Source organism: Lutra lutra, chromosome 15 (genome assembly GCF_902655055.1).
Source record: "Lutra lutra chromosome 15, mLutLut1.2, whole genome shotgun sequence".
In the NCBI taxonomy this organism is placed as follows: domain Eukaryota; kingdom Metazoa; phylum Chordata; class Mammalia; order Carnivora; family Mustelidae; genus Lutra; species Lutra lutra.
The window spans coordinates 20,571,196-20,599,189 of NC_062292.1; the positions used below are offsets into that span (position 1 = coordinate 20,571,196).

The 27,994-nt window shown below is 36.6% G+C and overlaps 1 protein-coding gene across 2 annotated transcripts in view; it reads right to left on the bottom strand.

The window, feature by feature from the left end:
• EDEM3 (ER degradation enhancing alpha-mannosidase like protein 3) overlaps positions 1-27,994 on the bottom strand; it is a 76,143-nt gene that overhangs the window by 35,729 nt on the left and 12,420 nt on the right. For both annotated transcript variants that reach the window (XM_047704724.1, XM_047704723.1), the window contains exons 3-8: positions 21,069-21,169; positions 20,071-20,110; positions 14,576-14,688; positions 13,448-13,601; positions 8,507-8,641; positions 6,105-6,210 (exon numbers count right to left, since the gene is read on the bottom strand). In XM_047704724.1, the coding sequence (XP_047560680.1) occupies positions 6,105-6,210; positions 8,507-8,641; positions 13,448-13,601; positions 14,576-14,688; positions 20,071-20,110; positions 21,069-21,169 (649 nt within the window). The remainder of the gene's footprint in view (positions 1-6,104; positions 6,211-8,506; positions 8,642-13,447; positions 13,602-14,575; positions 14,689-20,070; positions 20,111-21,068; positions 21,170-27,994) is intronic.

A 27,994-nucleotide genomic window follows, 5' to 3' on the forward strand; every position in this document is an offset into this window, starting at 1 on the left:
CAAATCAATCAATGTGATACAACACATTAATAAAAGAAAGAACAAGAATCATATGATACTCTCCATAGATGCTGAAAAAGCATTTGACAAAGTACAGCATCCCTTCCTGATCAAAACTCTTCAAAGTGTAGGGATAGACGGCACATACCTCAATATTATCAAAGCCATCTATGAAAAACCCACCGCAAATATCATTCTCGATGGAGAAAAACTGAAAGCTTTTCCGCTAAGGTCAGGAACACGGCAGGGATGTCCGTTATCACCACTGCTATTCAACATAGTACTAGAAGTCCTAGCCTCAGCAATCAGAAAACAAAAGGAAATTAAAGGCATCCAAATCGGCAAAGAAGTCAAACTATCACTCTTTGCAGATGATATGATACTATATGTGGAAAACCCAAAAGACTCCACTCCAAAACTGCTAGAACTTGTACAGGAATTCAGTAAAGTGTCAGGATATAAAATCAATGCACAGAAATCAGTTGCATTTCTCTACACCAACAACAAGACAGAAGAAAGAGAAATTAAGGAGTCCATCCCATTTACAATTGCACCCAAAACTATAAGATACCTAGGAATAAACCTAACCAAAGAGGCTAAGAATCTGTACTCAGAAAACTATAAAGTACTCATGAAAGAAATTGAGGAAGACACAAAGAAATGGAAAAATGTTCCATGCTCCTGGATTGGAAGAACAAATATTGTGAAAATGTCTATGCTACCTAAAGCAATCTACACATTTAATGCAATCCCTATCAAAATCCCACCCATTTTTTTCAAAGAAATGGAACAAATAATCCTAAAATTTATATGGAACCAGAAAAGACCTCGAATAGCCAAAGGAATATTGAAAAAGAAAGCCAAAGTTGGTGGCATCACAATTCTGGACTTCAAGCTCTATTACAAAGCTGTCATCATCAAGACAGCATGGTACTGCCACAAAAACAGACACATAGATCAATGGAACAGAATAGAGAGCCCAGAAATGGACCCTCAACTCTATGGTCAACTAATCTTCAACAAAGCAGGAAAGAATGTCCAATGGAAAAAAGACAGCCTCTTCAATAAATGGTGTTGGGAAAATTGGACAGCCACATGCAGAAAAATGAAATTGGATCATTTCCTTACACCACACACGAAAATAGACTCAAAATGGATGAAGGATCTCAATGTGAGAAAGGAATCCATCAAAATCCTTGAGGAGAACACAGGCAGCAACCTCTTCGACCTCAGCCGCAGCAACATCTTCCTAGGAACATCGCCAAAAGCAAAGGAAGCAAGGGCAAAAATGAACTATTGGGATTTTATCAAGATCAAAAGCTTTTGCACAGCAAAGGAAACAGTTAACAAAACCGAAAGACAACTGACAGAATGGGAGAAGACATTTGCAAATGACATATCAGATAAAGGGCTAGTGTCCAAAATCTATAAAGAACTTAGCAAACTCAACACCCAAAGAACAAATAATCCAATCAAGAAATGGGCAGAGGACATGAACAGACATTTCTGCGAAGAAGACATCCAGATGGCCAACAGACACATGAAAAAGTGCTCCACATCACTCAGCATCAGGGAAATACAAATCAAAACCACCACAAGATATCACCTCACACCAGTCAGAATGGCTAAAATTAACAAGTCAGGAAATGACAGATGCTGGCGAGGATGCAGAGAAAGGGGAACCCTCCTACACTGTTGGTGGGAATGCAAGCTGGTGCAACCACTTTGGAAAACAGCATGGAGGTTCCTCAAAATGTTGAAAATAGAACTACCCTATGACCCAGCAATTGCACTGCTGGGTATTTACCCTAAAGATACAAACGTAGTAATCTGAAGGGGCACGTGCACCCGAATGTTTATAGCAGCAATGTCTACAATAGCCAAACTATGGAAAGAACCTAGATGTCCATCAACAGACAAATGGATAAAGAAGATGTGGTATATATACACAACGGAATACTATGCAGCCATCAAAAGAAATGAAATCTTGCCATTTGCGACGACGTGGATGGAACTAGAGGGTATCATGCTTAGCGAAATAAGTCAGTTGGAGAAAGACAACTATCATATGATCTCCCTGATATGAGGGAGAGGAGATGCAACATGGGGGGTTAAGGGGGTAGGAGAAGAGTAAATGAAACAAGATGGGATTGGGAGGGATACAAACCATATGTGACTCTTCATCTCACAAAACAAACTGAGGTTGCTGGGGGGGGTGTTGGGAGGGGGGGAAGTGGGATTATGGACATTGGGGAGGGTATGTGCTATGGTGAGTGCTGTGAAGTGTGTAAACCTGGCGATTCATAGACCTGTACCCCTGGGGATAAAAATATATTATATGTTTATAAAAAATAAAATTAAAAAAAAAAAATAAGACCCGGGGCGCCTGGGTGGCTCAGTGGGTTAAAGCCTCTGTCTTCAGCTCAGGTCATGATCCCAGGGTCCTGGGATCAAGCCCCACATTGGGCTCTCTGCTCAGCATGGAGCCTGCTTCCTCCTCTCTCTCTCTCTGCCTGCCTCTCTGCCTCCTTGGGGGCTCTCTCCTCAGCAAGGAGCCTGCTTTCCCCCTCTCTCTCTGCTTGCCTCTCTGCCTGCTTGTCATCTCTGTCAAATAAATAAATAAAATATTTTTAAAAAATTTTTTAAAAATAAGACCAGTTTTCAGCAATTCAAAACAAAGATTTTAAGGAGAAAGGACCCACAGAATATCAAAAGGAGAGCTAAAGAAAAGTCTATACCTAAAATTACAGAGACATTTTTAGAAATTTCTCTTTGCTTTTAATATTCCTAGTCTTCCAAAGAGGAAGACTAGATCACACACATAAGGGCATAAAAATCAGAATATTTCTCATTTTTTAATATGATGTATGAAGACAACAGAATTGTATTTTCAAAGACTTGAAGGAAAAGAAATTAAATAGAAAATTATATTATTCAAATGAACACTCAAATATGAAAGCATAATAAAGTTGTTAGGCATAAAAGGCCTCAGAAACTATTAAAAGCTACTGAAAACAGGGATAAATAAGTAAGAAGGGAGACAAATCTACCAGATGTTGTTAGCAATAAATACACAAGGTACAAGTGACCAAATACCTTGACAGTTTGGTTTGTTACCTTTAAAGAAAGGAAAAGAGGGCTGCGCTAAGACCAAAAAGGAAAAAGAACATATTCACAGTGAATAAGAACTAAATAACTACATAATATTAACAAAACGAGGGGTGGAGGTTGGGGTGACAAGAGGTAGGAGAAGATGCTAAAGTTCATGTCTTACTAGGAGGTAAATATAGGTTTCATTTAATAACAAAAGGATTAAAGAGAAAACAGGAAAGGTGGAACACTCTGAAATTACAATTAAGATAGTATAAGTCCAAATATATTAAAAATAGAAGTAAATAGAAATACGTAAAAAAATAGAAGTAAAAATAGAAGTAAATGTAAATGGACTGAAATCACCAATTAAAAGACAAAGACTGACAAATTGGCTTTTTAAAACAATCTGTAAATTTCGTGAGAGTTACACTCAGAGCATGGGCACCTGCAAAGACTGAAAGTAAAAGGATAGAAAATTTATCAGGCAATTAAGCAAAATAAAGCTGATGTAGCTGTATTATTATCAGATTAAATAGACTGTAAGACAACATTATTAGAGATGATCACTACATGATGAAGAAATACTTTAAATCATTTGTATGTTTAAAACAAAAGACACAAAAATAATTCTCTCAACTAAGAAGAGAGAGGTATTTTAAATGAATGCACCTAATAAAACAGACTAATGCACCCAAAAATATATACAAAGCAAAACAAAACTACAGGAGATATTAATAAGTCCACTACCACTGTCAGAAATTTTATCTACCTTTCTTAATTCTTGGTATTAACAGAAAACAGAAAATCAGCAAATTGACATATACAGAAATCTATACCCAAGAATGAGAAAATACACACTTTTTAAAGTACATGCAAAATGTTCATAAAAACCAGCCATGTTTGGGGCACCTGGGTAGCTCAGTTGGTTAGGCACATCCAACTCTGGTTTTAGCTCAGGTCACGTCCTGAGATCGGCCCCTGCACTAGGTCCCGCAATGAGCATGGAAGTCTGCCAGAGTCTCACTCTCCCTTTTCCCCTCCCTTTGCCCCTCCCCCTACCCCATTCATGTAACCTTTCTCTCTCTCTCTCTCTCTCTCGATCTGAGGAAAGGAAAAACAAAACAAAACAAAACAAAAAAACAAAAAAACCTGGCCATGTTATAGGCCAAAAAGAAAATGTCCATAAATTTTAATGGATAGTTATCATATAAATCAGTATCATATAGGTAGCAACAGTATTTTTTTTTTTAAGTACAACTGAACAGAAAATGGAAAAAATACAAGAACATCAATAAAAAACGGGAAACCTATAGAAAAATTCTACTCTTCCATACATAACCAAGAAAAACTCTTGTGGAGAAATATACAAATATTCATGGCACTACTTTTCATTAGAGTAAAATCCAGGAAACAATCTAAATGCCCAGATTGTGATTGATTCATCCAATAAAATATTATATAGCAGTCAAAAAAAAAAAAAAAACCAACTACACCTTCATGCATGAATACATGAATCTTAGCAATATATTATGTGAAAAAAGTCTCAAATGCATGATGTGATATGATTTTATAAGGTTTAAAACAAAACAAAAAATATACTTTTTAAGAATACATACTGATGCAATAAAACTTTATTAAAAGCAAATGATCAGTAGAAGATAAGAATGCTATTTCAGTTAAAGAAGGCAGAGGTATAGGACTGCAGAAGTGGAGTCAAGGATCATATGCACAAGTGTTGTCATCAAGTAATGGTCCACTTGCGGGTCCTTATTACATTATTAAAAATGATTAAATGGGGCACCTGGGCGGAAATGATTAAGTAGGGGTGCCTGGGCAGCTCAGTGGGTTAAGCCTCTGCTTTCAGCACAGGTCATGATCTTAGGGTCCTGGGATTGAGCCCTGCATTGAGCTCTCTGCTCAGCGGGGAGCCTGCTTCTCCCCCTCTCTCTCTGCCTGCCTCTCTGCCTACCTGTGATCTGTCTGTCAAATAAAAACTAAAAAAAAAAAAAAAAGGATTAAGTAAAATGGGCCATGCATAGACCAATGATGAGTGTGTCATCATCACTGATTAGGCTTAGGATTAGGACAAGGATTAGGATTAATTTAAAATTAATTCTGACTAATTAATTTGTACCTGAGTTCCAAGCAGATTAAAAAACAGAAAAGAGGGACTCCTGGGTGGCTCAGTTGGTTGGGCGGCTGCCTTCGGCTCAGGTCATGATCCCAGCGTCCTGGGATCGAGTCCCACATCGGTCTCCTTGCTCAGCGGGGAGCCTGCTTCTCCCTCTGCCTCTGCCTGCCACTCTGTCTGCCTGTGCTCATGCTTGCTCCCTCTCTCTCTCTAACAAATAAATAAATAAAATCTTTAAAAAAAAAAAAAAAAAACAGAAAAGAAATGGTAGAATTCTGAAACCAGAATTCTGATTAGTTTCAAGAACCATCTACATAAAATTTGAAAAAAACCTTACATAATACTAAATAGATAATAAATAAGATAGTCTTACTAAGAATAAATATTCTAGTATATTTCCATTCACCTATGCTCTAAAAGGGTGTCTTATAAAGATAAAATTATATTCTTTATATAATTCTATATCCTGTTCATGTAACATTTTTCTCATGATTCCAATTCATTTCAATAACATCTAGTGATAACATTATTAAATATAGATTTTTACTTAATGTGAGACAACTGAGGTATTCTGATTCTTTAGTTCTCAAGAAAACTAGTTTTAGTGTTTCATCCATATCACATCTATAATGCTATATCAATTAAGGTATGAAATAAAACAGTAAGTCCATCTAGAATAAATGTGCTATTTTTGGGTCCCAAAGAAGAAAATCAGGTTAAATTAAAATTCCAGTAATCCGGTGAAAAACAATGCTTTATACTGTCCCAAAGATTATTTTAACAAATGAAAATCATTTCTTCCCCATTCAGGGGATGTGAAGGCTTGATTTAAAAAGCCCAATTTACATGAAAAAAAAAAGAAAGCGCGCAACTTACATACCTTTTCTTACCCAATCTCCAGTATGAATATTTATAGTCACACCCACTAAATTACTACTTCGTTGTCTTTTTTCCCAGAGAAAATCAAGAGCTTTTCTTGCGTATTCCTATAATTAAAAAAAAGAAAAAAGGATACTAGAAGAACTGCATGTCTCTGGCAAACAGGAAACAAAGAAACAAAAGTCAAAGACTCATAGAATATTTTAAGGATTACATAAAATTCCTATGATAATCATTTATAATATACATTAAATTTCTTTACAAGTCAAATCTTGGCTCTTTTTCAGCCAATCAAGCCTAGTTAAAAAGAATGAGTCTAAAAATACTATTTAGTGGCAGTGATCTCAGTTTGAGACCTTCATGTTTGTCTATATTAGTAGTACAAGTTCACATTCATATACATGTATTAGAAAATTATATTAATTGCGGCCATAATTAAATGCACTTCTCAAAATAATTTCTATCACTTAAATACAAAGTGAAAATCTCCTCACAGACTCTTACTTAGAGAATTCCAAAGTTGGTATGTCATCTCTGAAACACAAACAGGCATGTCAAGAACCCACTTTTTACACAGCGTACAAGTTTGTTAGTGAAGAGTAAATAAATTCACTAGTATTCATTTGACAATACCAAACATAACCTTATGACACCATTTCTCTTTTTCACTTATTTTTATCCATTGGCCACTAAATTAAAATAGTTTCTGATCAAATTCTTAGCTCTGGATAAAAAGTGGTTATAAAACATAAAAGCGTAAGACATGTACAGCAGAGTTTCTAAGTTAAACTTAATTTCGGAACATGAATCTACTTAGCATTGGAGAAGTACTTCTACAGAGAAGCACTTCTACAAAAGAAAAAAAAATCATTAAACCAATTTGCTACTTTGCAGATTTAAGAACAGAGTATAAAATAGTCTTTGCTCTTAAGTCAATTTATTTATGCTGATTTTTTTAAACAAAGCAGATAATGGCTTTAATTAAATACTATTAATTTCAGAGCCAGAAAGTTTCATAAAGATTATATTTCCCTGTTCCTATCTTACAGCTAAGAAAACAGGCCCAGTGAAATCAAAGACTTAACTAAAGTTTAATGAATTACAGAACGATATGAGAATTCAGAGCTCTTTATATGTTAGACCAAAAGTCATTTTGCCAGATAGTATTTTCAGGCATTATGAATCCATATAGTCACTGTCACAATTACTCAACTCTTGTCACTTTAGCACAGATGCAGTCATAGATACAAATAAATAAATAAGCATGGATGTGTTTCAATAAAACTTTATTCACAAAAATAGGCATTGGCTATGGCCCCGCGGCTGTTGTTTGCCAACCCTGTATTCGATCGATGCTGTCAACTGCATCATGTTGTTTCTCTTAAAATAAATTACTGTATATTCATGAAGTTTAAAACATCATAATTTCCAAATAGATTTATTCATAAGTACAAAATAGACCAGTGGAAAGAGTATGGGCTTTGAATTTAGAAAGGCTTGGATTCTAATTTCAATTCTACTCATTCATTCATAGCTGTGCATCTTATACTCTTTGAGTCTCACTTTCCTAACCTATAAATGCATCAGTATCTCAGAGTTTGTAATTCAAATGAGACTGTGCAAAAGTGACTATACTTTTCAATGAAAGGAAAATACATCAGCAAAGTACAGAATAAAATCAAACCAAACGTGATAAATCTGTCCTTGACACTCTGAACATACAGATACACAAAGACCACTTGACTTGTTTTACTTACACTCAGATCCAATGTCTCTAATGCTAATATATATTCCCTAGTTTTGCTTGCTTTATGTATGCCATTTGCTGAATTTTTAAAAAATTTCCCGTGATATTTTTAAAAAGAGGATGTTTTGTGATACTACTCCACACAATAACATGCTTAAACATATAGATAAAATTAAAGTGTGAGACATAGCTAGTCTATAACAAATTACTTGGGGAATATTAAGTCTTTTGGATAAAAAATAACATTAACCTTGGGGGTAAACAAACTTACAGATATGACTATCAAGACAAGTGCAAAAATTTACACTGTTTCAGTGAGGTTCTCAGAAATGCAACAGATCATCTAGAAGTATAACAAATAAAACAGTTTTTCATGTAAGACATCTGTGATATCAAATTCATATAATATGACTAGAAATCTCCTAAGAATAAACCTAAACATTTATAGTTTGTGAAAAATGCAGTTGTATTAATATATATCTACCTCACAATGATTTCTAGGTTTTTGACAAAAACAGTATAATGGAATCTAAACAAAAGTGCACTAAAATGATAGCAATCCTCCAACTAATAATCCTCATACTTGAACAATGAAAAAAAGATAAAAAGTTAGTTACACCCAATACCCAAGAGATCAAAGACTATGAAAAGCAAACCTCAAATATTGTTGCTCCTGTGAATCGACTTAAAGCTGCAAACTCAAGGATCAAGGTACCTGCACAAGCTGTACAGGTATCTGTCTCAGTTCCAGTCCGAGCTTCTGGTTTTCTGATACCAAACTTTAAATTAATCTAAATAAAACCAGAAGATTATCATTAGCAACTATGAACAGAAAATGGCTTCTGGATAAGAGATTACTTTTCAATCAAGATTCTTCATCAAATCATCATAAAATATCTCAACACTGAAATTTGATGATCTTTGTGACTTTCCAATTTAACATCTAGAGAAGAATATTCTACATATATAATATTCATGGGGTAAGAAAGTTTTCATTGATTTCCTTCCTTAATGGGACCAAAATTCAGTACCCATATAAGAATTACATAGTGGGGGCGCCTGGGTGGCTCAGTGGGTTAAAGCCTCTGTCTTCGGCTCGGGTCATGATCCAGTGTCCTGGGATCAAGCCCCGCATCGGGCTCTCTGCTCAGCAGGGAGACTGCTTCCTCTTCTCTCTCTCTCTGCCTGCCTCTCTGCCTACTTGTGATCTCTGTCAAATAAATAAATAAAATCTTAAAAAAAAAAAGAGTTACATAGGGAAAATACCTAGTTCTTTTTTTTTTTTTTAAAGATTTTATTTATTTATTTGACAGAGAGAAATCACAAGTAGGCAGAGAGGCAGGCAGAGAGAGAGGAGGAAGCAGGCTCCCCGCTGAGCAGAAAGCCCGATGCGGGGCTTGAACCCAGGACCTGGGATCATGACCTGAGCCGAAGGCAGCGGCTTAACCCACTGAGCCACCCAGGCGCCCCAAAAATACCTAGTTCTATAACAATTTCATTCTCTGAACAGTATGAAACTAGACTAGCTCTAAAAGAAATTAATTTGAGAATTTATGAAAAACCAGTACTATATTATTCTTCACAGCAAAAAAAAAAAACAAAAAAAAAAACTGATTAAGTTATGGTATGTATTCAAAAGGAGATTAAAATTTTGTTTACAGCTTTTAAAAGTTTTAAAATGTAGAGTATATTGCCTTGCTGACAGGCTATCAAGCAACACAAAGAAAATTTTTTCGAAGGAGTATTTTCTTAATAATTCAAAGACAGCCAAATTACATTATAAACCTAGATTAACCAGAAACAAACTGACCAGAAACTGATTAAAACTCGAATGGTTTTCTGCCGTCTAAATAAATATAAAAAAGAGCAAGCATACACCAAGGATTTCATATAACAATAAACAAAAACATCAAATACAAATGTTTCCAGATCAGTTATTATTCAGACTCTGTAAGGAGAAGTTAAAATAAATTCATATTTCAACTTATCTGCAGAAATAACTGCTGGGTAAGCCTATTACCTTAACAGCGTCCAAACGACACTCTAGGAATCGAGGAGACAGGGATAATACCCACTCACCACCAACGGACAAATAACAAAAGTGAAATGTAGGTGAGACATGAGGAGTGGATTGTTGCACTGGCCGTTTACCTCACTTTCCAAAATGTCACGTGAGGCATACAAATGCCGAACAAATGGAACAACAAATGCTAAGATCTAAAACTCAGAAGAAATATCACAGATATTTGATAAAGTATCACTGGATTGGGAGTAGCTGAGAGCTAACAATGGCAAAGTCCAGGGAAGTGGTCATAAGAAAGCAAAGGCAAGACAGAAAACATTTAGATTCCCTTTTTAGTATCTCTTAACAAAAAAAAAGGAAATACTTTGACACACTGAAGTTCTGTACATCAAAAATATTTAAGATGGTTGTATACTGCATTATAGTCATTACTGTCCCAAGATGGTCAGTACTAATGATATAAAAGGTTTATTTCTTAATATAACTATGTATAGTAGCATATCATTTCCATCTCCTATGCTGAAGATCCGCGTTATTAAACAACTTCCAAATGCAAAACCTCCAGAGGGCACCACGGTTTTTATAAGACAAGGAAAAAGGGTTGAGTGCTTATGTTTTTTGCTTATGTTAATGCTCTCGTTGAGTTTTGCTCTAGAGGCTGTTGAGATAAACTGCAGTCCTCCTGACTGGATCTCAGAAGACCAGTGTAGAGAGGGCACTGGTAGGGGCATCTGTTTGGTCATGTACGAGTTAGAAACAAGGAGGTTATTGCCTTTTACTTGAAAGGCTTCAGACAAAAAGGGTTAAAAGTATAATAAAGGTTTTTTACTTAGAAGGAAATTTGGAAGCTGCTTTCTCCCTCCTCGTCCTATGTTCCTGGGAATCACAAAGTAGTCCTTGAAAGGAACATTTTTTTAATTGATTTTAGTATATGTGCTGCCGAAGCGAGCACCATTTTTTTTATTGAAAGGTAGAAGTTTAAATTACCTACACTAAATTTATCTAGGTTATATGTTTGCTATACCTTAAAGACCCCTAAAGTATGTACAAAATCAAAATGGAACTGCCATTAACCCTATGTTTTATGGATATAATCATCTACCTGACCTTAGAAATGAGGTGTTTTTTTTTTAAATTTTTATTTATTTATTTATTTGACAGAGAGAGAGAGAGATCACAAGTAGGCAGAGAGAGAGGCAGAGAGAGAGGAAGGGAATCAGGCTCCCTGCCTAGCAGAGAGCCGGATGTGGGGCTTGATCCCAGGACCCTGGGATCATGACCTGAGCCAAAGGCAGAGGCTTTAACCCACTGAGCCACCCAGGTGCCCCTAGAAATGAGGTCTTAAATGAAAAACTGGCAAAATGCTTTTAATTAATTTTGAGGAAATGGCATCACAAAGTGTGGACTGCCTCTAGGGTTTATAGGTAGATGTAACAAATGACCATTAACCACTAAAATATAATTTCTGTCCAGCAAATTCTTGAGTTAAAAGCAATAATGCTATACTCTTAATTATGTATGCATACCTAAGAAACACTGTACACATTTTCATGAGTAAAAGCTCATAAGTCTGAAGAAGGCAAGGAAGACAGTTTCTATCAGCAGTCCTCTTCTAAAAGGCATTTTTTATAATTTTCTTGACACTTCAGAGAATAAGAAAACAATACATTTTCTTTATTTTACTCTAATACTCTTAGTAGCTATTGTTTTAATTCCTCTTCTATTTCTCGTGTTATGACAAAAGTGAAGAAATGCTAGATTCCCCCAAATGTGGCACCTCCAATTATAACAAAAACTAAAAGTATTTACTAAAAGTAAATTCAAGGGGGAGGCGCCTGGGTGGCTCAGTGGGTTAAAGCCTCTGACTTCGGCTCGGGTCATGATCCCAGGGTCCTGGAATCGAGCCCCGCATCGGGCTCTCTGCTCAGCAGGGGGCCTGCTTTCACCTCTCTCTCTGCCTGCCTCTCTGCCTACTTGTGATCTCTCTGTCAAATAAATAAATAAAATCTTAAAAAATAAAAAAAAGATTTAAAAAAAAAAAAAGTAAATTCAAGGGGCGCCTGGGTGGCTCAGTGGGTTAAAGACTCTGCCTTCAGCTCAGGTAATGATCCCAGGGTCCTGGGATCGAGCCCCGCATCAGACTCTCTGCTGGGCGGGGAGCTTGCTTCCTCCTCTCTCTGTGCCTGCCTCTCTGCCTACTTGTGATCTCTGTCTGTCAAATAAATAAATTTTAAAAATCTTAAAAAAAAAAAAAAAAGTAAATTCAATTAAAAAAACACCTGGGTTATTTGAAATAACTTTGTTTTTAATTTTAATATGCTAAGAAAATAAAAAGATCAACAAACAAGTTTAACCACACCAAAAAGCAAAGAAATTCCAATTAAAACAAGACTGCATTTTTTCTCATCCAATTGGGAAAATAATAACAATACACACTGTTGGCAACAGTACAATGACACATACACTTTTATAAAACACTGAGTAACTATAAAAGTGGAACCCTTCTGCAGAACAACTGGGCAATAAGTACCCAAAGCCTTAAAACACATTCCCTATTTGGGGCGCCTGGGTGGCTCAGCGTGTTAAACCTCTGCCTTCAGCTCAGGTCGTGATCTTGGGGTCCTGGGATCGAGCCCCGCGTTGGGCTCTGCTCAGCGGCGAGCCTGCTTTCCCCCTCTCACTCTGCCTGCCTCTCTGCCTACTTGTGATCTCTGTCAAATAAATAAATAAAATCTTTAAAAAAAAAAAATCTCAAAATGAATGATTCCTGTGTTTTCACCTACTTTGAACCCTTCCCTCCCCTTTATTCTCTCACATTACATCCTTTAAGGGTCTGTTTGCATCTAATTCTCCAATTGTTTTCTAAAACACCTCCTTTTGTCTTAGGTGTTTTCTTAAGTACCTAAATTTCATCAAAACAAGGCTACCACTGTGTGGTTCCTCCAGAGTCTCTGAACCCCCTCCTTTCCATTGCTCTACTTCCTCATTCCCTTCTTTTTTTTAATTTAATTTTTTTTTTAAAGATTTTATTTATTTGACAGACAGAGATCACAAGTAGGCAGAGAGGCAGGCAGAGAGAGGGGAAAGGAAGCAGGCTCCCTGCTGAGCAGAGAGCCTGATGCGGGGCTCTATCCCAGGACCCTAGGATAATGACCTGAGCCGAAGGCTTAGGGTTTAACCCACTGAGCCACGCAGGCACCCCTCCTCATTCCCCTCTGTCCTATGTTCTCTCCATATCCTCTCTTCTGGAGAGCCAACACCCACTCTCACTGTTTCAAATGTATCTTCCGCACAAGTAATTCTGTGCCCAAATTCTAGTCTGCAATCTGTTTCTTCCTTCTGCAGCATAATCTAATCTATTACACAGTGACACATAAAAGCCTTAAACGAATCTAAACTCTCATATCACTCAAATGCAAAACTGAAATGTCAATATAAATGTTTTATATAGCTATGAAGTATTTTTCTTCAGCCTTAAGCACGTGATGAAGAATGGCTCCAATTACAAAAATTCATTTTTTTAAGACCACAAAGGAAGAATATAAAGGCTGCCATATTTTTCAGAATTACTTACTCTTGGATAAGGAAGGCCACTGGTAGTATTGAAAGCTGGTAAAAGTTTGTAACCCAATTGCTTGGCCATTTGGAGAAGTTCATCATTGTACCACTGCATGTACTCCCCTTTTTCTTTCAGCATGATTGCCAATGAGTGTCCACCCAAAAGACCCCTACAAGCACAGAGATGAAACATTATCCACTTCTTACAGATACTTATAAGTCGCCACCTAAAAAGATGTGGGTATCTTGTTATCGACAATTTAGCACACATAAGGAAAGACCTCAGAATATCATCTTTTTTACACCTAACTCTGGCCACTCATTTTATGACAAAACACAGACAATACAAAAAAGTTTTAAATGTTCTATCTGCTGTGAAGTATTTGGCATTCTCAAATACCTTAAAATTTCTTAAAATAAAGAAGACCCTTAAAAACAAAAGACTTGACAACTTTTGATTCTACCAACTTTAAAAATTAACTTAATGATATCATCATGTAACCTTTAACTCTTATAGCACTAAAAAACCCTCCCCAATTCTGTATTAAATATAATAGATTAACAAACTCTGTGAAAAGCTACATAAATACTTCCTAAACTGAAAAAGACTAACAAACTCTGTAAAAAGCTACATAAATATTTCCTAAACGGAGAGACTCACTTTACCTGTCAAAAGGAAATGTGTTACAACATAAAACTAACCATTAAATATAAAAATTTAATAATGCTGAAACTTGAATTAATAAATCCTGTAATTCAATATTTTTAAATGTTCTAAAAACATTTCAAACTGTTGAGTTGAGTGGTAGTATTATACATTTAATTTCATTTGGCCTGAAGGGGTGCTGGCTAAGATTAGCAAACTACGGAAACTAGTGAAAAACCTGAGCTATTGCTGATATGCAAATGTTCAACCTTTAATCCTTTTTTAACATGGGGGGAGGGGAAGAGTCTGCAACTATTTCCAATGTCTGCAGATGTCTGTGCCTAATATAATGCAGTCATCCCAGAGCCTGTTTCATAATACCCCAACTTCTATCTTTTAAACATTAGAAATATCTTGCTTTATTACCATCAAGAAATATACAGTAGACCTTGGCTTTTCTGTTATTAAAATTATAGCTTTAGTGTCTTACATACTTACCCAAGAACTCTGATGTTTGTTTCAAAGACTGATACAACTACATCATTATCTAAATTAACATCTCTTAAAACTTTTCTCACCGCATCTTCAAATTCTTTAGTTTTATTTAATACCTAGGAGAAGAAAATTATGAAAATAAAGTTCTGTCAAGTCAAAGAGAAATAGCATTAGAATGAAATGCTAAAAGTTAATACAGTAAGACTCTAAAAAGTGACACATACAAAATGTTTCCCTTAAGTCAATGATAAAAACGTGGTATCTAAAACCCACCAAAATTAAATGCCTACATTATAAGAAATCTTTATATATTTCTCTTTTAGATACACAGAAATCATTAAGACTTTAAAACAAACATCATCAGAACTGTTAACTGGTTTCTTAATATATTACCCATGACCTAGAGCTACATGAGATGAGCTCTACCAGGATTTGGTTTCCAAGTCAAAATAACACGAAAACCATCCTATTCACCAATCATCATTTTAAAGGTTGCTTGTTTTCAAAAGAGAGCACACCCTTCAGAGAATGACTGACTAATCCTAAACCACATACTGACTAATCCTAAACCACATACCACCCGCATTCCTCACGCGTGGATACCCTGACCCCTAACTAAAAAGGAGTTTAATGTTGTAATCAAGAGCAAGCCCTGTTTTGAACTAACTACCTGAGTTCTTTCACTCACTACCTGAGTAATCTTGGTCAAGTGACTTCCATCTCTGAGCCTCTTCCTTCAACCATAAGAAGAAATATAAAAAAAAAAATTTTTAATTAAAAAAAAAGAAGAAATATCTACTCCTACAGGATTGCCCTCTTAAATGAGGTAATATATGTAAAGTATTTTCAGTCGAGTGCCTGACTTAGTAAGTGCTTAACATCATTACTATTATCATTATCACCATGAGGGTCTAGAATCCTAACTAGGTTAACAATCCTATGGAATCTTGTGATCAGTTCCGTGAAGGGGCCAATGCATTACATAGTTGCTTTGATTTTTCAGTCAAAATCGAGGTTGTGTCAGAGAGCTCTCTTGCTCAACTATTAAGCCCAACAGCTAAAACCAGAAATAAACAAGACCACTTAACTCACACTCTAGCTACAACCCATTGTGCTTATTGCTCATCACACTTTCCTGAGTCACTGACAAGACATTTTGCAGTGACCAGAACATTCCAACTGCCAGACCAGAAAAGTCCTGATATCAATGGAATGCCTAGAAGACCACAGCCTACACATCCCTTCCCTGCCCCGATCACGGGATGAACACCTACCAATCTCCGCCCGCAATCACACGCGCCCTGTCTGCTCTCTTGCATGCACCCCCACCCTCAATCTCGCCTTCGAGAACTCTAGGTATCCACCTTGTCTGTGGAGAGGTCTGTATTAAGGCCTGTGCCTGCTGCCTCCCCAGCTGCCAGGCCCCAAAAGAAATCTCTCCCCTTCTCTTTTCCAAACCTTCTTCTCTTGAGTTATTGGCTTCTCTTGCCACAAGTTTATCTGAGTCTCTTCAACAACAGTGTTGGCACAACCAGCCAGGAACTCTGCTTCTCATTTGTCCAGCTCCCTTGGCATTCCCAGGGAGAGAGCAGCTGGCTGAGGCAGTGTGCCGGGCCTTACCTGCTCATTTCCTGGGTTAGCGGCTGTGATAGGTTGTTCGATAACAACTACACAATTACCCGGTATTTAGACCCCAGATCCATTAAAAGTAGTTCTCCTTTTCTTGCTTGTTTAATCTTTCTATTTGGTAATATTTCAGAGTGCCTTTCACTTGATTTCTTTCATTAAAAATTCTAATTTAGGTATAAAACATTCCATAAGAATATTTGACTAAGGGGCACCTGGGTGGCTCAGTGGGTTAAAGCCTCTGCCTTCGGCTCAGGTCATGATCCCAGGGTCCTGGGTTTGAGCCCCACATCGGGCTCTCTGCTCAGCGGGGAGCCTGCTTCCCCTTCTCTCTCTGCCTGCCTCTCTGCCTACTTGTGATCTCTGTCAAATAAATAAATAAAATCTTTTAATAAAAAAAAGAATATTTGATAACAATTCAAATAAAAGTAAAAGTCAGGATAAGTTCTGTGTAAAATATACTATCAAGCCTGCCTTTAAACCGCTTGGGACACCTGGGTGGCTGTATCAGTTAAGCGTCTGCCTTCGGCTCAGGTCATGATCCCAGGGTCCTGGGATCCAGTCCCACACTGGGCTCCTTGCTCAGTGGGGAGCCTGCTTCTCCCTCTGCCTGCCACTCCCCCTGCTTGTGCATGCTCTCTCTCTGACAAATAAATAAAATTGTAAAAAAATTAAAAATAATAAAAAAAAACCTCCTCCTTATCAACTTCTAAATCCACGTAAATTCTGTAGCAACAAGTGCAGATGCAAATAGCCCTGAATCACTTTTAGAATGAAACACAACTGTGCTACTCCCCACTCATCCACACATACACTTTTTAGTATCATTTTGTTAATCTTACTCTTCTTCCTAGGTCTATCTCCTGAGAATTATTCCCAAGAATTATACCAATGTTATTTGTTTCAAAGGAGATTAAAAGTGGAAAGAATTCTCTTTGTCCATAATGAGTTAGAAAATTCATTCCAACTGCTCTATTACTTAATGAACTCTTTAAGCTCTTAGCTGATAACAAAGAGGAATTCAGGTCTCTTCCTTTCCTCATCATCTTTAATTTGTATTGGTATCTATCTTTCTACAGATTACATGGTAACGTAGACTATAAAGATCACACGTGATATGTTCTATTAATATTTTCAAATAAGTCAAATAAAATAATCACAATGTAAAGGTAAGGTAAATCAGAAATATTATTAAGTGTATTACTAAAATGTACCACAACAATTCCTTTTAAATGTAGGAAAAAATTTTCTAAACTAATTTTCTGTTTAAACTAGATAGAAAATTCAATTTAAAAAAATGTTTCAAATAGTAATAAAAATTCAAAATGAATTCATATCTTTCAAAGTTATGGTGGTATGTAGTAAGTTACTTAGGTTATTCCTACTTGAGGAGACTAAAATTTAAAGAGTTTATAAAGTATTTTTTTCAGTGTACCAAGATTCATTATTTATGTACCACACCCAGTGCTCCATGCAATAAGTGCCCTCCTCAATACCCAGCAGCAGGCTCACCCATCTCCCCACACCCCTCTCCTCCCAAACCCTCAGTTTGTTTCTCATAGTCCACAGTCTCTCATGCTTCTTTTCCCCCTCCCATTTACCCCAATTCACTTTTAAGTATCATTTTTTAAATGTAAGATTTTTATCTATCTTTCTTAACTCCTCCTGAGGGTAATTTCAACAAATAGAGGAGTGATTTATCTGAATCTGAACCAAAGATAACTAAGAAATAACATGTTATAGTTAATAGGAAACTTAGATACCTACTTTAGGCCCTTCTAAGGTGAAAACAGGAGCCCAGAGAAGTTAAATGATTTGACCGAGGTTGCACACATCGGTATTATGTGATCACTTCTTATTGAACTCAAGTTTATACCACACAGTACCGAGAGTATGGCCTGCTAACCGGCACGAACAGCACCACCAAGTGGCAGCTTATTAGAAACACAGATTCTTGGACCCTACCTTCAGTCTATTGAATCAGAATCTGCATTTTAGCAAGATCCCTAGGTGACTTGTAATACATTGAAGTTTAAAAAGTACTGCATCATTATACAGTATTTCTCAAACTTTAGCATATATCAGAATCATCTGGAAGCTTGTTAAAAAACAGACTGCTGGGCCTCACTCCCAGACTGTCTGATATAGGATGTCTGGGATGAGGTGCTAGAATTTTCCATTTCTAACAAGTTGTCAGGTGCTGCTGCTGCTGCCGATCCTGGGATATTTTGCAAATTAAAGCCAAAGTATACAACTGGTATAACATGAAAGACAGAACCTTTGTAATAATGAATGGCTCCTCAATTAGAAGCCAACAGATTTCTAAATTTAGGAAAGTTATGCAGCCTGATACTACCTTTTCTCCTTCATTTCTGTTAAGATTTTTTAAAGCACATGATATCTGAGATCCATGTTCAAGAAAATCCACTTACAGAGAAATGATGGGGAATTTGCTATATGGAAAGATAAAGCCAAGCTGACAGAACGAGAGACAAAGTTAAGTTCAGCTGTGATCCTTCCTAACACACAGCTACTGCTCCTCACTTACTTTGCCCACATCAAGGTAGACCTGAGAAGTATGACCTAGCTACAGTAACAAGGACACCACTTGGCTTCTTCCAGGGTGGCAATCTGTGCCTCCCAGGATATCTTGTTTACCTTTGCCTTTTATTTGGAGAGGAAGCCCTGTTACAGCAGAACACATAGGACCACTAAACCAAAAATAAGGCATACAAATATTCTCATTCTCATAATCATGATAATACAGTTTGCACATTTCTTTAATCTCTGAGAAATAAAGTCACAGCTTTTGAAACCCTGACCCAACTGTAAAAGTTGTAAACCATGCAGGCTTCACAACAAAAATCTTCTCAACCATGGCTGCATTTTATAAACGAAGGGAAGCTTTAGGAGTGTAAATAGTAATAAAGCCCTGCTCCAGAATAATTAAATCAGAGTAATTCACGAGAAGGGGATATTCTTTAAAACTTCAGAGGCCAGCCTCCTAAGGTGCTGGTATAGAAGGAAGGAGGGATGAGAAGGGAAGTGAAAGGGAGAAGAGAATAGAAAAGGAAAAGAAAAAGAGAATGCCCACTGAAAAAAGAACGTACAAACAATATTGGAAAGAAAAGCTTGGTTCTGAAAAGTTCCTGCCATCCCAAAGATTTTTTTGTTTTGTTTTTTAAAATATTAATCAATCCTCAAGACATTTACTCAAAGTTGAGAATTAGGTCTTAAGGAAAATCCTGAAATAAGCCTACTGTTATATTGTAAGCGATCTCAAAGTAGAAAATTAGATACTGTATTTAGAAATTATGACATCTGGAACTCAATCCTTCTCCTCTGCCATTACAAACCATCCCAACCAGAATTAATTAAAATGATTTTTATCCCATGAGGTCAAAAAGGGTTGCCAAGAAGTGAACACTTGGTGCTAAAAATCACTGGTGGGAAAAAAATTAAATTTTTTTATGAACATAAGAATTCTAGTTTAACAACTTCAGTATCATTGTGGCATGCCATTCTGGATCAAGAATATCAGTGGTATTTTCTAGAATTAATTTCTTCCAATAGCTTCAACCTCCTTGTATAATGGGGAAACAACCTTCCTGATTAAAAGTGCCATCACATAAGCTAACATACCTATAAATTATTTTAATACCTCCATGACTTTTACATACTTTCACTTGATATTTACATGACATAATCAACTCAATACTCTGAAAGAGCTATTTAGAAGCAAAGCTCAGAACACTTTAAATTCTGAAAACTTCTATTTCAGACTTAATGCATCATGACTGTATTCGTAATATTTTGAGTGTGCAAATTATGAAATTTATAAAATAAGTAAATTCAAGAGGATTCAAACCTACCACAAGAGTGTCCAAAGAATCAATCAGTGTCAGGGAAAATCTAAGAAACAAGTATAATGAGATACAAATCATTAGAAGTCTGAATATTTTATCCATGAATGTATAAGCAGATATATCCATGCCTTATCAACTGGCAGTTTCTATTAGCTAGTACTTCCAAGCATCTATAGTACGATGTTACCTATAAAGCACCGAAGGCACCCGAAAAGGCTTAAACATTATATTTAATATTCAGTGTATCTACGTATCTTTCAAAATGAATAGAAATGTTCATTAACTCTCTTTTAAAGCAAATAAAAATATTAAACCATCAAAATATTAAACCATCAAAGTGCCTGGGTGGCTCAGTCAGTTAAGCATCTGCCTTCAGCTCAGGTCATGATCCTGGGATCCTGCGATTAAGTCCTACGTTGGGCTCCCTGTTAAGCAGGGAGTCTGCTTCTCCCTCTCCCTCTGCCCACCCTCCCACCACTTATACTCTTTCTCTCTCTCAAATAATTAAAAAATAAAACATATTAAACTATGAACGCTTTATAATGTGTCTATGACTTTATATACATTTCGAAAGTTATATTCATCTTAGCAACTTTTCACTGATCTAAGAGGTAAACTGATTTTTTATAAAAAATAACAGAAAGGGGACGCCTGGGTGGCTCAGTTGGTTAAGCAGCTGCCTTCGGCTCAGGTCATGATCCCAGCGTCCTGGGATCGAGTCCCACATCGGGCTCCTTGTTCTGTGGGGAGCCTGCTTCTCCCTCTGCCTCTGCCTGCCACTCTGTCTGCCTGTGCTCGCTCTCTCTCTCTCTCTCTGACGAATAAATAAAATCTTTAAAAAAAAAAAAAAATAACAGAAGGAAATAAAAGAGTTTCAAGTCTCACTTAAAGCAGTCCTTGAAATTTAATCATCCCCCAGAAATACAACTGTAAGCTGCATCTCGGATGTCTATGACTTCAGAACCCTGAGCTGCCACACCATCCACCGTGTTAATAATACTCACTTCCCCAAGGCATCATCAACATCACCCCGACTTGGCTCCTGGCCTCTAACGCGACCTCTACAGGTTAAAGGCATGAGTTCATCAGCTGGGTAAGCATGTTCCTGCAAGGGAAATTATAGTGAGTCACTGAGGAAAATAAGAGAAAGCAAACATCATCTAGAGGATACAACCTTCTTGCAGTTATTTTTAAAAAAGGAAGATGCAAGTTAGTCAGAAGTTCTACTACTCTTAAGTCTATGGGAACCTTTTCAAAAATTTAGTTATAAAGTAATACGTGCCTAAGAAAAAAATGCTAAAAAATATTTCTTTAAAAATCTGATAATCTGCTTCCATTCCACCAAATCTCACTCTTCAAAGGTAACTTCTGTTAAGACTGGCATTTATGCTTCCAAATTTATCCACATACATTAAAATACAGGCACATACATAATTTACATTTTATTTACAAATAGGTGCTCATGCCATATGCACACATTGCTCTAAAATTCGTTTACTTAAATCACCATGGGGTTTTTCCACGCTAGAATTTTATAAATGTGTTTTTTAACCACAAAGTGGTCATTTAATATTAGCTAATATTACCGAGTACTTAGTTCATTTCATTATCACACCTCTGAAACAGATTCAATTATCCCTATTTTACAGAGGAGAAAACTGAGGCCCACAGAAGGTAAGTAAGCCCAGACATGCAACTAGTAAATGACGAATCCAGAATTTAAGCCTGGCGACCTGACTCTAGAGCATATTATCCTTCACAGTGCCCGCCCTTCACAGTATTGCACAGTATGGATACACTACAATTCACTTATTCCTCTCTTGAGGAATATGTAGATTGAACTCAGTTTTTCACTATACAGACATCTATTTGCCTACATCTTTTGCACACACGCTTGTATTTCTACAGATTAAATCCCTAGAAATACACCCAGTGGGTCACAGGTATGGATATTTAATTTCTGATAGCTATCAAACTGAAGACACTAACTTACATCCCAACAATACTCGAACACAGGAGATGACCAATGATTTATATTTTGCCAATCTCTTGCATAAAAAATGGTAACTCAAGTTCTATTAATGAGGATAAACATTTTTTTTGTATTCGTCATTGCTATTTTTTTTGAAATGTCTGTTTATATATTTTGTCCATTCTCTATTGGTTGTCTTATTGGCCAAGACATTCTCTATACATTGTGTTTGTTATATACAGTAAAAATATTTCTCCTGTCTTTTGTTTATCTTTTAACTTTGTTTTGGTGCTTTTTACTTTAAATATGTAGTTAAGTCTGTAAGTCTCTTCCTTTATGGTTTCTAGATTTCAGGCACGGTTAAGAAGGCTACCTTGAGCCTCTGAAAAGAGCACCCTTATTTTGTCTAGAGATTTACTCCATCTGGAATCTAATTTCCTTTATGATGTAAAATAGGGATATAGCTGTGTTTGCCCCCCAAAACAGCCAATTTTCTAAATTCCACTTTTTAAACAACCCATCCACTCCCTAATTGCTTGAAGTGCAGCTTTATTAGTTCAAAATTGTCTACACATTCCTGTAGCCTCATTTTTGTTCTGCAGATCGATCTGCTTGACAGACTTATTTCCTATTCCTACTGCCGTACAGATCTAGTTCCTGCTCCAAACCATTATCTTAATTATTCTACCTTTGCACTATACCTTCCTACTTAGGACAGCAACTCACTCCCCCAAATTATTTTTCTTCAAAAATTTTTAAACTACTTTTTCAAATTTAGCTCTCTGGATAACTTTAGATATTCTTTAGAACTCCACTGCAATTTTAATTGGAAGAGCCTACTTTGGGGAGAATTGACATCATTACCAACTGGTTCTTCCCATCTAGGAATGTACTATATACTACATTAATTCAGATCTTCTTTTATGAATTTGGTTTTTTTCTCTAGGTCTCACAAATTTCTTAATATTTATTAATAGGAATTTTATCGTTTGGGATACTATTTTGAGCAGAATTTTCTGTTAAAGATTTATTTATTTATTTGAGAGAGACAGAGAGTGTGTGTGCATGCACACGTCGGGGTAGGGGTAGAGGGAGAAGGAGAGGGGAAGCTGACTTCCTGTTGAGCAGAGAGCCCTCTGCCAGGCTCAATGTGGCTCAATCTCAGGACCCGGAGATCATGACCTGAGTGAAACCAAGAGTCGGACTCTTAACTGACTGGGTCACCAGGGTCCCCTGGAATTCTTTTTTTTTTTTTTTTTAAAGAATGACCATGACAGAGTACTTCTAATCCAGATAATAATGAAACACAAGCAAAAATCTTCCCTCCTATTCATTACAAATACACAGAATTGCTGTATCAGTATTAAATTATTTTTAAAACATAGCTGAGCTTAAGAACAAGAAAAAATCTTAAGTACCAAAAGTGAATAATGGAGTACAGAAGATGAAACTGCAGTGACAGTGGTATGGGCGTTAGAAATAAAGATAGAGGGGCGCATGGGTGGCTCAGTGGGTTAAAGCCTCTGCCTTCAGCTCAGGTCATGATCTCAGGGTCCTGGGATTGAGCCTCACATCGGGCTCCCTGCTCAGCAGGGAGCCTGCTTCCTCCTCTATCTCTCTGCCTGCCTCTCTGCCTACTTATGATCTCTATCAAATAAATAAATAAAATCTTAAAAAAAAAAAAAGAGGGGCGCCTGGGTGGCTCAGTGGGTTAAGCCGCTGCCTTCGGCTCAGGTCATGATCTCAGGGTCCTGGGATCGAGTCCCACATCGGGCTCTCTGCTCAGCAAGAAGCCTGCTTCCCTCTCTCTCTCTCTCTCTGCCTGCCTCTCCGTCTACTTGTGATCTCTCTCTGTCAAATAAATAAATAAAATCTTAAAAAAAAAAAAAAAAGAAAAGAAATAAAGATAGACTTCAGGAGAATTATGTTAATGCCCAAAGGGTAGAAGAGTTGATACTACTGGTCTTGCATACATGGCCATAAGCCAGAGAAGTAGGTTCTTTAAGTTGGATAGTTGCTTCAGTAAAACTAGACTGGATCCCCACCTACTGGCGGAAAAGGACAGAAACAAGAAAGTCCTGCTGAACTTTGTATTTTTTTCACTAGGGGACAGTCCCTAAAAGATTCCTCTAAAATTAATTACATGATTATGATTAGAGAATAGAATCACTGTGCTAATATATTTCAACTTCAGACAATATTCACTGATTCCCTGTCAATAATGGTAAGATTAGGGGCGCTTGGGTGGCTCAGTCCTTAAATGTCTGCCTTCGGCTCAGGTCATGATCCCAAGGTCCTGGAATTGAGACCCGCATCAGGCTCTCTGCTCTGCAGGAAGCCTGCTTCTCCCTCTGTGTCTCTCTCTGTCAAATAAATAAATAAAATCTTTTAAAAAATAATAATAAGAAGAAGATTAATACACTCACAACGTTTCCCATTCAACTTAAGATTTTTGCCAATAATGCTACCACAAACAGTCTTCAACCTGCCTGGCCTCGCTACATATGAGTTTCTACAATCTAGTTAGATAAACCCTCAACAACACGACTTAAATTCAGTTACCACTGTGTATTAACTGCAAGTGAGTGCATAAAATACAAACTTCGGTGCCAGTTCCTCAACCCACAAGTCACTACATAAATAACCGACACTCATCATGGTCAGTGATCACTCGCATCACTTCTTTCAAAGTCAGCGTCTTGACTACCGTGTGTCTAGTTTTTAGCTCATACATAGCAAGCATGTGGTTATCCCCTTGTCAACCAGTGATAATCAGACATGACAATGTGACAGTTTATGAGGATGGATAATCAAAAAAGGAAATTAGCCAACAAGGATGAAAGTTCAGCGAAGAAAAGAAAAATGAGGACACTGAAAGTGCAATTTGAACTGAACATAAACACTGTATAGAGCAGCTGGCCAGGGACAGTTGGTCACAATGACACTCCAGAGACTAGCAGATGCACATCTACAGGAACTGAGTGAGGGCCTAATTATCCACATAGATGAAGAAAGTGGTTGCAACATAGAATGACCAGGTCACAAAGGAAAGGATACCTGCAAAACACTTCCCATTAAAGGAATTCCCAGAGGTATTTCAGGAGAGGGAAAAGGGTAACATTTTTTCAGCTGATCCAAATTTTGAAAGCAGGAGGACAATTCACAGATGCATAGAAAAGATGTGTGCTGTTATCTTAGGTTACACAACTGAAATGAAGGCAAAGGAGACAAGACTATCCAATCTTAATGAATTTTTGGAAAGAAATAACACTTTAATTTTCAAAGTCCCTAATATTTTGAATATTAGTTTTGCTATTTTAAAATCTCTGTACATTTATAACCATCAGAAAGAGAATTTTCAATATTTTGACAAAGATTTTAAAAGGTTTGTAACATTTGTATTCTGATCTGGAACCCTAATTCCCACAGTTGCTAGTATCAGAATTTTACTTAAGTAGAGTCAACTCACACCATTTTTCTAATGGCTTCTCCATTCCTGACTTTTTATTTTGATTCAGCTGTTGGTTGCCTGGACTTGTCCTCAGGTATGTTTTTGTTTCTCGGTTTTTTAGAGTGTCATCAGTATTGTTATTTCTCTGGTAGCCCTGGGTTAGGATGTCTCTTGTCTTACACTTGAAAAATAAAATGAATGTTATAAAATGCTTGAGACATATTTTCTTTCCTTCCGAAATCTGAGGATACTGTTGCACAACCTTACATCCATTGAGAATCACTATGGCAAAGTTTCTAAGACTAGTCTGATCCCTCGTACCTTGAACGACTTGTACCACCTATGCCTGTATGTTCCTATGATTCTTAATTCTTGAAGTTCAGCAGAAATACTCCCAATCCATACCCAGCTCTATCCTACTGCCTCTCACTAAACTCAATGATCTATATGCCAAATCCATAGCACATTAGCAGCAGAGAAACATAATAGAGGACAGGAACACTAAACACATGGTCAAACAGAAAAGGAAAGACAAAAAAATAATAATAAAGTAGGCTAAAGAATACAAAAAGCACTGAAGCCTGCAACCCTTCAGATATTTAAAAAAGTTCAGCGCTCCATAATGATTCATTTCCTGAGGAAAGGATCCCAGACAACTGTTTGTACTATAATTAGAATCCACATGCAGCTACCAAATTCTGAATTGAACATACTGTGATTTTAATATTATATACAATTTTTAGCATAAATTCCTAATAATTTTGTCTTTTAACATTTTAAGTTCCTAACTTCTTTTTCTGTGTTAATTCCAAAAGAACTGTGATTTCCCAGAATGCATACGATTTTTTATTGCTTAAGTTTCGTATTTAACACATCTAAACAACACTCTGAAGTAATTCAAAAGTGATATATTTTCAGCTTGCTGATGAATTTTGAAACTTCGTAAGGTATCATTCAAATGTTAATTTGACTGCAAGGAGTTCTTTACTATTTAAACCACCACCACTTAGAATACTTTATACTATTCCTAGGATTTTGCAAAAACATACACATGCAAAAACACTTCTGTCTGAAATTAAATATGAAACTCAAACCCTAGGCTTATCTAGATAAGAAAAATATTAGGAGCAATTACAAACAGAATAATCAAATAAGGGAGCTTTGAACAAGACATAAAAATACTTTATGCCCTGCTAATTCAAGATTACAGATAAAAACAAAAACCACAGCATTTTCTTTGGGCTAACCACAAAGTGAACTACAGCTGGTTTGCGTAAATCCGGAGCAATGCCTACGTGGCAAATAAACAGCCATATTACACTTCAAATATCCTGTCTACTTGAGGTAATAGAGTAATACAGTAATACCGTCTCTTCACAATATATTGCCAGAATGAGGGACAAGTAATTCATATTGCTATGACTCAGAACCACAAAGCACAATAATTATTACTCAGAAACAAAACTCAGGTAATAAAAAGAGTCCTATACAAATTAAGTAGAACAGGTGCCTACCTAAAAGCAAGAACAATTGCATAAAACAAAACCAAGCAGACTCCTCTTTCTGGTAGAAACTGACACCACGATTCTAAAATTTACAGAGAAATGCAAACCAGGGCACCTGGATGGCTCAGTAGGTTAAGTATCTACTTTTGCCTCGGGTCATGATCTCAGGATCCTGTTTGGAACCCCATGTTGGAGTCCCTACTCAGTGGAGAGTCCACTTCTCCCTCTCTTCCTCTCCCCATGCCCCAAGCCCCGACTCATGTGCACATGTCCCATGTGCACACCTGCACTCTCTAATAAAATCTTAAAAAAAAAGAAATGCAAATAACCCAGAATATCCAAAACAATTTTGAAAAAGAACAACACTGAAAGACTTACACTGCCTGATTTCACAACTTAATATCACACTAAAGACAGTGTATATAGATATTCAGATCAATGGGGAAAAAATAGTCTAGAAACAGACCCACACATAGATGGTTGACTAATTTTACACAGATACCAAAGTAATTCAATGGTAAAAGGATATTCTTTTCAACAAATAGTGTTGGATAGAGATGGATATCTACATAGAAAAAAATATAAATCAATCTTTACCTCATTCTATATACAAATACTAACATAAAATGAGTGACAGACCTAAATAAACAGGCTAAAATTGTAAAACACCTAGAAGAAAATCTTTGTGGCCTGGGCTAGGGAAATATTTTTTAGGTAGAATATAAAAGATAGGAATCATAAAAAAGGATAAACTGGATTTGATCACAATTTAAAACATATGCCTTCATAAGACATTGTTAATTAAAAGGCAAAGCACAGATGGAGAGAAAATATCTGTGCTATGTGATATATGTGATAAAGGACTGATATCCAGAGTATTTAACTCTTATGACTCAGTAATCAGGATAAATGACCTGATTTTAAAATAGACAAGAGATGTGGAGCAGGCATCACTAAAAAAGAGATATACTAAGCACACAGATTTTCAACATCATTGGTTAT